The following is a 13,033-nucleotide window of genomic DNA, read 5'->3' on the forward strand; positions in this document are numbered from 1 at the left end:
AGTCCATATTGTTTCTCAACCAATTAAGTTTGTGAAAATAGCTTATTTCTTAACCAATTATTTTCATTTTTTTTTCATTTTGTTGCATATAATTGTTTTAAATTCATTTAAGTGGTTGCACTTGAACAATAGAATAAACTTTTGGACATTTCATGGCTTATAATGGTTTCTTAACCAATCAATTATTCATTCAACTCTAAAGACATTGAATTGATTGATAAAATAAACTTTTGGACAAAATACACATTACTGTTTCTTGCTCAACTTAGGCAGTTAAACAATCATGACTATTTTTGAACACCAATAGACATTACAAGATCATTTTTTAATTGTTTAGAATTAATTAATTTTTTTTTTTTGAAGAAATTAATTAATTAATTTCTATAAAGTTTATCCAAACTTGAATCATAGTCTCTAATTTTTTTTCCAAAAGCACAAGTTCCATAATAGTATGCTCAACACTTATAGATCCTTTTTTAACTTATAATATATGAACTTGTAAAATTTTAGTTCAATCCTGTTATTATATTATAAAGCTTACAAGTTACAAGAGACTTTGCTTTCGGTTGAAAAACTTTAGATTCCTTACAAAACTGCTTATATGCAAAATATTTTTAATATCGAACCCAGATACTGAATTGGTGAAAACACTATTCATAGTTAAATAATTTTTGACTTGATATAAAACCATTGTGTTTAATAAGATAAAAAAAGTCAAATAAAAAAGTCTCTTTTCTAAACTTTATTTTTCTATAAACAATATAGTGAATATTTTGTTGAAAGAGATAAGCTCCTTAAATGAATCTTAGTTTCCTCAAGGGGATTAGTCTTTTCTCTACCGTTGTGCACGGGAGATACCTTAAGTTTACCAAACCATAAAAAACTATAGTAAATATACAATATCTTTTTGGTTAAAAAAGTAAAGAATTACAAATTAAACCGATTCTAACAAGTCGTTTTGACCGGTTTTCATCGCTTTGGTTATATAAAAAGTTAAAGTATCTACTCGGACACTACAATGGAAGTGTGTTGAATCAAGGGTAGACAGTAAGCGTCTTTATTATGGCCAATTCTAATATAAGACAGTTTTTTAAGTAAACCGGACATATAACTGATTCCCAGATCAGACTGAGCTGGCCGGTCCAATTTTCAAAACTACTCATATGAATAGCATGAAAAATAAATGAACCCTTCTCTTCAGACTATTTTGCCACAAGAAACCAGTTTGGTAACTCCACATACAATACCAATATCCTAATCACTAGCCAGCAGAGTTTATAAGCCAGACACATGAATGGCTGCTTCGGTAAGCAGGCGATAACACGACAATGTGTAGCAGAATGACCGTTATTTGAAATGAAATTCTGACTGAATCAAAAAGTTCAAGCTACACAAACCCAAGATTCATCTTTCCCTAATTGCCCTTTGATCCTTTTCAATGTTACAGGACACATGAATATTTAAAAACTAAAACCTGTACTATCTAGTTGTCTTGCAAATGTATTTTTCATAACTGTGAATGCAAATTGTTGAGGCCGCAACCAAAGAAGAATACACTCCTTTAATTTGCACAAAATAGAGGTATTAAATATGTACATGAATGTATCACTAGTCTCTAAGAAAACTTGTTATACAAGATAAGTTTCCAATAAAGCAACACTCTTTTTCAACTCTAATTCAGAAAGACAAAAATTATCAAAATGCTACAAAAGCAGACTAAACAAACAAGGAGCCGCACCGTAAACCTATAGAGTCTCATCCGTGTCTTTATAACAGCGATCTTACAAAATATCATGCAACTAATCCTCGACGAAGGTAACCTCTTGCATGGATGTTTCATTACATTCTTTTACCTGCACCAACTTAAACTCAAGGGTTCAAATGAGAAATTAGTCCAAGAATAATTCATCCCTGCCATCAAAATCTATTATTGCGGCCGCAACTCCAATCGGTAGGCTTGTATTTCCATTGGAGATATGGAAACATGCCCCTCTTGTGCAACATCAGCAAACTGTTCTGTGAACCCTATGATTTCAGGATCTTCATGGAGAAGATTCAATGAAGTTGCTTTAACTTTCGAGACTGTAAGATCCTTGAACATGCTGAACAGATTCACGGGGTTGTTAGCTAGTCTAGTGCATTGTGATGATCTTCCCTTCCGACAGTACGAAGAATCATAATGTCGTCGGTGCAAAATCAGAACAAATCTAGAACTTTCATGTGGTTGCTGCAAAAACTTTAACGGCTTTGGAACCTTAAAGTTGACTATATGAAGATCACATGGCAAGGGAGTGGCGAGAGGAGAAAACGTTCGAGGCGGTGGCTTCACAGACAATTCCTGTGACTTCTTGGAAATGAATGCATGCAATGGGTAGTTCAAATGAGAGCCAACACGGTGAGATAAAAGGGAAGGGTTGAGAGGGTAAGAGCTCGAAACCGGATTTGATGTGGTGGAAATATTGGATTCGACGGTTAAGTGGAAGACAACATTCATTACGCGGTTATCCATCACTCCTTGGCCTAAACCACGGCCGTCATCTCTTACCAATCGACGGTCAAGCATTATCTCTAGCCATCCATTTTGAAGGCTTGCCACACCCAACGATTGCCGAGAATGGACAGAAAACCGTCGACCATTGGATGCTTGTATGAATGCAAGAGAGGGCATAGGGTAGTAATTGCCTTGCAAAGGAATCTTATCATAAGTTTCTCTTCGACTCATCTGAAATCCATTTAAATCAGAATAAAAAACCTTTTTGCTATCGACATCAGTTTTATATCTAACTATCAACTCCCTATCATTGAAATGACGATCAATGAGCTCAACATGATATTCCTTTTCAACAACCAAACCTTGAACTGCATCCTCGCTGTTGTATATTCGAGTACTATGAGAAATCGGCGATTTATCCCAAGCTGTCTTTGGATAAGAGAATACTTCCTGCAACAAAGGGCCCTCTGAGATCAGTAAAAGTCCATCTCCTTCAATAATTGGCTGAGCTTCACCACTCGGCTTAAACAAGTATGCCCCACCCGAACTAGCATACATACCTACTTCTTCATTGACAATATTCGGCGAACTATTCTTTAAGGTTATCTTCTGCAACAAACCATATCTTACATTGAAAGTTAGTTTTTGATGCTGATTCTCAATTTCAGCTACATCACCTTCAATTTTTCCACAAGAATATGGCGAAGGACAGGTAACCGAACTAGCCTTGGAGAAAAGTTTCAACTTTGCAGGCTCAGCCTTTTCACAACCAACAAAACCATTGGAGATATAATATGTTTCCAACCCCATTGCAGGAACCAAAACTTTCCAGTAAACACGATGCTTTCCAGTAAAGATCTTGCTGTTGTGATACCGTAACTCCGGAGAAATTTGGCTTTGAACACAGCTCATGTTAGAGTCAACAACAGTAATGTCAGGACGGTCGACGACAACCATCACAACTTCTTCTCTGGTTTGCTCCAAAGGATTATAAAACACAACCGATTGGTAAGTACCGTCACGAATACTAATCACTTTATGGACTGGCTGAGCATCATATTTAGATCTCACTATTGCAGGTTCATACTGAGAAGGACTTTGATCCAATTTATCATAACGGATTCCAAGAAGTGCCTCGATTCCCTTCGACATAAAAATTTGCAAGTCTTGTAATGAGGTATGCATTCGAGTTCCATAGTCCATAACCACATGATCTTTTGCAGTACCAGTTACACCATCGTGATGCTGAAAAAGAGCCAAGTTCCTTCTGGCAGCAGTCAACTTATACGAAAACGCCATTGCAAATTTCTCGCAATGTGCTCTCCGACAGCAACCAACTGTTAGAGCTACCATCATTTCTGTCGCTCGAAGTGTCTGCTCCAGTACCCTGTCAACAGCCTTAAAGAATGGCCGTGAAACATAATAACCACTCCAGTAATCTTGTTGCCGATCAGCATAAGTAAAAAAATCACCAGACAAGGAAGGAAAACCTTCAACTAGACCAGATCCGACTACACCAGGAGATGAGTAATTTATTCTTTCAGCTTCATCCCGAACCGCTGTAAAGTAGTCTTCCAAAGTACCGAACTTCGCCTCTGTATTCAAACTGGGGTTTGAATTGATATAATCGAACAACATTTGGTAATTTCTGAACTGCGCTTCGGCTTCTTCAACATTAATATAGCGAAAATCATCTCCAAGCGGAACAAGAAGAGTATTTGTTCTGTACAAAGTAGATTTTTTCTTGTATTGATCAAGTAACTTAAGTGCCCTTTCATGAACATTTTCCTGAGTAGTCTCCACAGGATATTGTCCCCACGGACATTGTTCATAAACAAAACCCTGCATGCGTGCGAAGTCAAACTGACAACAAATAGCTGGCTCGGGACCACACGTATGTGGTATATCATACGAATAAAAGGGCATCATATGGACAAATATATCTGTGGTTTCTTCAGCATCCCAGCTTTGACGCCATACATATTCTAAATTCTTATGCCATGCAAGTTCCTTCTTTAGCTCATAATGGGTTCTCTGGATAAGCATGTTGTCAAAACCCATACGACGAAGAAGATATGCCATGGTAGATGAGTAACCGAATGGATCAATGGCCCAATTATTTCTTGGAACAAACCCAATGGTGTCGTTCAACCACATGTTGCCCTCTGCAATCTGATACACAATTGAGCAATGATTAAGACCGTCACATAATAAAATACAAGTTTCAAGTGCAAAAATGATAATATCTGATATGAACATTAAATCATATGACATGACACTGATGAGAGGTTAAAACATGGAAAGCCAACTGTCCCTTCTAATGATTTATTACTGAGTGCACTACCACATACACAAACTTAGGATCTCTTACTTTCTAAAAAGACTTTCAGCTTTTATTTTCTAAAATTGTGTTTATTTTTAAAGGGAAATGTTAACCAGTGCCCCCGGGGCACTGGTTAAGGCCTTTAAATAGTAACTTATCATGAAAATATGTGTAATCAATGCATCGGGAATTGAAACATTTGACTTTATTATAAAATAATTTCTTCTTTTAGAATCCTTAAAGAGTGCCCCGGGGGCACTCGTTAACAAGACCCATTTTTAAATTGCTAACAAGGAGATGAACGTCTAATGTAGTAAACAATTGTGATAGATAGAAGATGGAAGACAAGCTACGGAGAATGCGTTTTCGGAAACAATAAAAACTTGTGTTTTTACATTTTTCAAATTTTCTGAAAATGCTATATTTGTTTTTGAAACTTGTAAAAGAAAATGGTGAAGGAAGTATTGAATTTATATTCTCTTCTATATGTTAGTTTAAGTGAAATTGAAAACATCAGAAGTAAACAGGCCCTTAAAGAGAGATTGTGCTCCTCAGTAGTTTTATTAAATGGCAAAGAAATCATGGACATGAATGCATTCATAATTCATCAATATGCCACCTAATATCAGGCATATTGATACAAGCTATTAAGAAAACCTAAACATGATTAGACTTTCTCTGTAAGTGAAATAATGATCGGCGTAATATATTGTCGCATAACAGCCAAAAATAAACAAAAATGAAAAACGGTATATACAATTGGAAGGATAGACAAAGGATTCAGCATACCTGTTCAATTATAGCAAAATAATGGGAATTGGCCTGCATCAAGGAGAAAACAAGATTCAAATTTCCATACATAAATTGGGGACTTTAGCACTAATCAGCTTTATTAACAGTAAAGCTTTGATGAGGTTCGTGTTTAGAATATACTAATAAATTATTCATGAGGCACAGACATGTATCTTGAGCATGCACTTCATTAACAGGAGAAGAAACTAGAAGCTGCTTAAAGTTCAAAACGAATGTAACATAATGAGGATAAAATGCATCCAAGAACCAAACTTCTCCAAATAATTGTTAAGATAATTCCATCACTTTAACAAGAATGAAGCTACATCTGGAGTTATAGAACACACACACACACACACACACACACACACACACACACACACACACACACACACACACACACACACACACACACAGCTATTGCCATAAAATGAGATAAGAGTCGTAATATCAACATCACATTACCTCATCATTCATCACCCAGCCACCTCCAACAATTTCAAGCTGCCCATTCTTCACTAAATTGATGAATGTTTCCTTCATGACATCTGTGGTATCCCTCCACCATCTCTCTAAGTATGACATCTCTTCCCATATGAACTTCCGGCGAGGATCCTAATTATCACAGTCAGATAATCAAAAACCATAATTCAAGTTACCCGGCAAACTTGTGACTGGACAAAATCAATATTTTCTGTATTTTAGTGGAGCTTTTAAATATTTTTATAATTTAACATATAAACATGATAACATTAATGAGAACACAGACAATATTTACTTTTAATGTGTAGTTATGTACTACTTTTGTTATCACAGGCAATACCCCTATCTATCTTGTGGCTTGAAACAACGAGTTAACTTTTGTAACATATAACTGCAACCATTTTCCACTTATACATCTCACAAGCCAGCAAGGCAGCAACATAAATTTACTAATACACTCCAACTTATTAACAAAAAATAAAGTAATGCTAAATACACACACACACTCTTCACTTCATTGGTTCCCTTACCTTCAAATTAATCAAACTTATTTAACCAATAACTTGCCTATAGTTAACACAGTTTTGTGAAAATTATGTGTATTAAGTATGAATAGCTAACTAGTTAATTATAGGTAGATCACTGATTACTGGAAGAAGAAAAAAAAAAGGTAGATCATTGATTAATTATGATGTTTGGTCAACTTAAATTATGTGATGTGCGTAAGTAAACTCAACGACAAGCCATGTACTCGTGTATCACCAACACTTCAAATTGAAAATGTGTCTCATGTCCGACACTGACGCTGCAACAACTCATGTAGTTCAACTAAATTACTTTCATTTTCTTAAATTATTATCAACCTCTATGAATCACTGTCGTGTCATAAAACAAACAAGCCATGTACTCGTGTAACACTCAGACACTTCAGATTGAAGACATATCTGGTTTCCGACACCAAACGTGTGGTTACATTCAATTGCATCCATTTTCATAAATTATTACCAATGTCTATATGCCAAGGTTAGTGTCATGTTTGTATCAGTGCTTCATAGAACAAACCACAACAGCAACAGCAACAGCAACAGCAAGTCATGTACTCATGTAACACCAACACTTCAGATTGAAAACACATCCAGTGTCAGACACTGACACATTTTCTTAAATTATTACTGATGTCTACGTGTCAGTGCCGGTGTGTGTCAGTACTTCATAAAACAAACAACAACAGACAAAAATCTCCAAAACCCATGTGGTTAAACTCAATTACTTCCAGTGTCATAAATTATTACCAATGTCTCAACATGTCATGTCAGTGCTTCATAAAACAAACAAACAACAACAACAAACATAAAAAGCTCGAAAACTCATGTGGTTACACTCAATTACTTTTGGTATCTTAAATTATTACCATTATCTACGTGACTGCGTCAGTTTTTCATAGAACAAACATAAAAAGCTCCAAAACCCATATAAAAGGAAAGAAACAAAATCAAATTTTCACCTTGTTAAGAGTTTCAACAATAGTATCAAGTATATGTCTAGACTGTCTATCATAATTTTCCTCAACGGTAAGTTTCCAGCCAGCATCATTATGAGAATGCGGAACAACAAAAACATTCAACTTCTCACTATCTTATCCATTCCCTCAATAAGTAACACAGGGTTTGTGACAATCATTTGTATTACGTATAAACAGCTAACTAGTTAATCATAGGTAGCTCAGTGATTAATCAAGTATGACGCTTGGTTGACTCAAGTTATGTGATATGTGTATGTAAACTTATCCACAAAACCGTGTCATAATTTCCTAAAGTCATAAAAAACCAAACCAGCCACGAATTGTGTGTCCACAAAACACGACACCAACACATGTGGTTACATTCAATTACTTCCATTTTCTTAAATGTGTGTGTGTGTGTGTGTGTGTGTGTGAATGTGTCACTGCTTCATAGAACAAACAACAACAACCAACATAAAAAGCTCCAAAACCCACTAAATCAAATAAGCCATGCACTCATGTGGCACCAACACTTTAGGTTGATGTCATGTTCGTGTCCAACATGACATATGTGATTACATTCAATTACTTCCATTTTCTTAAAATATTACCAATGTATACGTGTCAGTGTCTGTGTCAATGCTTCATAAAACAAACAACAACAAAATTAAAAAGCTCCAAAACCCAGAAAAGAAAATACACAAAACCAATCAAAATCCCACCTTGCTAAGAGTTTCAACAATGGTATCAAGTATATGTCTAGATTGCCTATCATAATATTCCTCAACATTATGCTTTTAATCATGCTATCATGTACTCGTCATGTATCACCAACACTTCAGATTGAAAACATGTCTAGTGTCTGACATTGACACAAACAACAACTCATATGGTTACACTCAATTACTTCCATTTTCTTAAATTATTACCAATGTCTACATGTCAGTTTCGTGTATCGTATAACAAACAACAACATAAAAAGCTCCACGCGGTTACACTCAAATTATTACCAATGTCTACGTGTCAGTGCTTCAAGAACAAACAACAATAACAACAAACATAAACATGAAAATCTCCAAAACCCAAAAAAAGGAAAGAAACAAAAATTTCACCTTACTAAGGGTTTCAACAATAGTATCAAGAATATGTCTAGATTGTCTATCATAATACTCCTCAACAGTAAGTTTCCAACCAGGATCATTATGAGAATGAGGAACAACAAAAACCTTCAACTTCTCATTATCCCATTCATCACCTCTATAACTAACACTCCACCCTTGTTTCCAAGCACCACCATCAACATCCAAAAACTCAATCTTATCATACAAACCCTTTGTAGTCAAATCAACACTAGCAAAACCACCAAAAATTGTACTACTACCATTAAGTGATAATTTCTTTGGTTTTCTGAAACGTGATGAACGAGTTCTGAAATGACTTGTGATTGGTTTTGGCACACCAAATCTGAGAAGAACAATCAGAAAAAATAATAGAGAGATTATTAGTCCAATTATGAAGAAATTTGAAAAGATGAAATCTTTCAGTAGTGTTCTTCGTTTTGATTTTCTGGGTTGCTTTGATTTTGGATTTGATGATGGTAGAATCGATTGTGCCCAGTTTCCTCCACGTCTTGATGAAAAAGCCATGATTTTTAGGGTTCTATGGTGATGAAAATAAGTGCTTTTTTTCTGTGTTACTACAAAATTTAGATGAAAAAAGTGATTTTTATGGATCTATGGTGAAGGAAGAGAATTGAAGAAACCCCATTTAGGGATTTTGCTTAAAAATCAAGTTTTGATGATATTTTGTTTGGCGTTGGAAATGTCAATGTAGTGTGATAGTCAGTGAGAGGGTTATGTGTAGTGAAGAGAAAACTTTGTTCATTTTTTCCACAAGACATTAGAAAAGTATGCACTATGGACAAAAGTGATTTTTCTTACATATTGCATAAATTAGGGTTTTATTTTTAGTGACATTTTTAAGGGTTTGCATTTTGAGTGAAAATTGTCAATTTAGTGTGGAAAAGTTCGCATTCACGTAGTCAGCAAATTTCAGAGTTGTTGGATTGAGATCGGGTGGTTCGAATTTTAATATTTTAAAAAGGAGAATGTTTTTTTTTTTTAGGGAAAAAAAAAAGGAGAATGTTAAGTAGTGTTCCAAGGGTATTGGTTAAACATTCAAAACAAGTAAGTCTTTATGAAAAAGTTGTATAATCATTAATTGAACAAAAATAATATCTTATATTTCTAAGACAAAATTTATATTTGTTGATTCCTTAATCATTGCCCTGAGGGCACTGGTTAGCAATATAGTCTCTATGTTAATGCATCTTTTACGAACCGTGTGAATGAGTGGATCTCAATATATGAGTTTGAGCTCACATTACCAAGTTCGAACCGGGATTTTCCCTTTGTATATATAATTTGATCTTCTCTTTGCGTATGTGAGTTTTTAGATAGTGTACGCCACTATGTCTACTAACCCAAAAACAAAAGCATGTAGTTTATGATTTGATTAAGTGTGTCTTAGATTGAATTGGTTAATTTAATTTTTTTTTTAAATAATAAGTATCAGTTATTTTTCTTTAATATATATATATATATATATATATATATATATATATATATATATATCAATTATGGTAGGGCAAATTACAGCCACCTACATTGAGATCTATTGAAATGACATTGACACCCCCTCTATTTTTAAAACTTACAACAACCTCCCTCACCTACCTTGAGATCTATTGAAATGACATTAACACCCCCCTCTATTTTTAAAACTTACAACAACCTCCCTTAAGTTTTCATAAAATAGATTAGCACTTCCCTTCTCTTTTAACACCGTTAATGCACCTTTAATATTGTTTTTTCACGTCAGTTTCATGGTCACACCATTAAAGAAAACACAAGGGATCAAAATGGTTTCACGCTGAAATTTGGACAATAGGGCAGTCTTCTATTATAATCATTGTTCTCAGCAGGAACTTCTTCAACTGGTCCTTTAGAGGCATACCACTTCCTGGTTTTGTATGAGCATCAATATTATATTGTTCCTCCAATTCAAATCACTTGTTGCTCTTCAGAAGTAATTTGTATACGTAATGGAATATATACAGTTAAAGTATTTGTAATCATGCCATGAGAAATTGAATTGAAAATAATGAAGAAAATTGAAATTTGGAGGAATTATTAATACGGAGATAAAGTTAAAGAAAATGGGAAGGATTTTGCTATAAATGGAATTGAATTTACTTTTTTTTTTGTGAATGATGAAATTTAAATTAACGAAGAAAAAATTGCAATTTGGGGAAATAGTTGGATGATGATATGGAGATGTATCACATAAAACTTGATGATGAGCTAATGGTTGTGGTTTGACATTGAGTCATATGGAACTGGTGGAAATATCTTGTATTGTCGTTGAATTGGGAAATAGACAAAGATTTTACTGATAGCTATTTACGTTAATTCACTTTGCTTGAAATGGTGACGTCAATGAAAGAACTATGTCTCTAAGTTGTGAATTTGTTAACTACTCCAAAGATTGTTATGTTAGCGAGTTGATAAATTGTGAGCAAATGCATTCCTGAATTGATGGAGATGTGTCTAAGACGATACTCACAAAGAGTATTTATATACATAAATGTTAAACGTAATTCTACCAACCATTATTTTAACTACCTTCAATTATGTTTACCACTATTAACTTAGAATATTTTTGGGTTTAAACAATTGGCTACACAAGTCACTTTAATTGGTTCATGTAATTAGGAGATAATGTGACCCAAGATAATTAATGACGGTGCTTGTGTGTGATCATTGCAAAACTAGCTGTTAGGATGCAATTGTTTGGCAACCAATTAGTTTATTCCAATGGTGATTCCTTATATCCCTTATCAAAATGGATCTACCCCTAGGTAATATTTAACTCTTTTCACCTTATTCATAACATAAGTCCCTATAAATAGTCATAGTCGACGATGATGATAATTTTTTTATATCATGTGAAACGTTGTTTCTATTTTTACTTAAATAATCAATTAGGTTTAATGAACTAATCGATTAGTATGTTAAGATTGGGAAAGGTATAAAGGTTGATCAATTAAGCATTTTTCTTAGGGACAAAAGGAAAGGTAGAGAAATAGAGAAATTCTCTAATTTTTACTCAAAAAACTTGTTATTGCTTGAATGCTTAACACTTTGTTTGGTATGCGAGAAATAAGGACGAGAGAGTGATCGAAGAGAGAAAGTGGGAAGAGAAGTCCAACTTCTCCCGTTTGGAAGATCGATGAAATAGAGAAGAGATGCCAATTTCACGTGGGTCCCATGCTTTTCGTTTTCTTCGCAGAACTGAGGAGAAAGATGAGAGAAAGCTTTACTCTTTTGTTTTTTCCTTTTATACCCTTCTTTGCTTCGTAACCAGCCACCATGTTACACTATGAAAAGAAGGCAACAATGGCTAAAAAACAAATTCATTGGTTGAGGACTGTTTTGTGCCATGTATCACAGTATCAGTGAGTGAATTGAGGGAGGGTCGATGATATTGGGTGGGTTGATTTTGTTGTGTTAACTGATATGGAGGCTCTCTTAAAAAAAACACTAATATGAAGGTTGAGTAAAAAAAAAACTGATATGGATATGGAGGTGGGGAGGTGATATCAGAATGGATAAAGAGGTAGTGTTTTGTGAATTTATCTAATTAATTATTTTAATACTACAAATTAAATTAAATAATTTCATTATAATATTAATTTTTTATAAGCATTCATTATAATATTAATTGTTGTTAGTTTTAATTTATAATTGTTAAAATTAATCTAATCATCCTGACAAAAAAAATAAAAATCTAATCATTAAACTACTAGAAATATGAATTAATTTTTTTTTGGTCCAAAAAATAATAAATTAATTCTTATTGAAGGATTTTTTACTTAAGGGTATTTTGGTACTTTTCAAAATAGTCAACACTCACTCTTCTCTATTTCTTTTATCTCTCTCTTATACCAAACAACCTATCAAATCTACTCTATTTCTCATATATTTCTCTCTTCTTAAACTCTCTCTTACCTATTTCTCTCTTCACAACTTCTCTTCCCAACCAAACACACCCTAAATGTCAAAACACTTGGTAACGACCTTCTTTACACTACAAAATAAAAATACCTAAAAGTCATGTAATGTTAGTACAAGAATTATATAGAGATAGTAAGGATACCCTAGTACATCTAGCTAGAACATTCTAGATGTATCAATGTTGTTATCAATATTATGTAGTAGTATTCTTAAGACTTCAATGATATTATTCACTTCTGAAAAGTTCCAAAATATTCTCAATCATCTTTTATCATTATCCCCGAGTTGGAAGAAATTTGTCTTTTGAGTGAAGTTTTTCTTCTTTGTCTTCGAGACAACATCATTACTCATTAGCCTTCTAATTAGAT

General features: G+C 34.0%; 1 protein-coding gene across 1 annotated transcript; it reads right to left on the reverse strand.

The window, feature by feature from the left end:
- Nucleotides 1-1,526: 1,526 nt before the first annotated feature.
- On the reverse strand, nucleotides 1,527-9,425 carry GMII (golgi alpha-mannosidase II). The gene is made up of 4 exons (XM_085719953.1): nucleotides 8,703-9,425; nucleotides 6,072-6,221; nucleotides 5,604-5,636; nucleotides 1,527-4,663 (listed from the first exon to the last, which is right to left on the reverse strand). The coding sequence occupies exons 1-4, from the start codon at nucleotides 9,234-9,236 to the stop codon at nucleotides 1,928-1,930; spliced, it is 3,453 nt and encodes a 1,150-aa protein (XP_085576079.1). The 5' UTR covers nucleotides 9,237-9,425; the 3' UTR covers nucleotides 1,527-1,927.
- Between the last annotated feature and the right edge of the window lie 3,608 nt (nucleotides 9,426-13,033).

This window comes from Medicago sativa, chromosome 6, assembly GCF_051527215.1.
Source record: "Medicago sativa cultivar Bolivia chromosome 6, Bolivia_mono, whole genome shotgun sequence".
Taxonomy (NCBI): Eukaryota; Viridiplantae; Streptophyta; class Magnoliopsida; order Fabales; family Fabaceae; genus Medicago; species Medicago sativa.

What these genes read in the sequence shown, in the direction of transcription:
- GMII (XM_085719953.1), bottom strand. Translation starts at nt 9,236, where the DNA reads ATGGCTTTTTCATCAAGACGTGGAGGAAACTGGGCACAATCGATTCTA. An exon ending in TTGTTGAAACCCTTAGTAAG is followed by an intron (nt 6,222 to 8,702) that starts GTGAAATTTTTG and finishes TGTGATAATTAG; the next exon opens with GATCCTCGCCGGAAGTTCAT. An exon ending in GCTGGGTGATGAATGATGAG is followed by an intron (nt 5,637 to 6,071) that starts GTAATGTGATGT and finishes TCCTTGATGCAG; the next exon opens with GCCAATTCCCATTATTTTGC.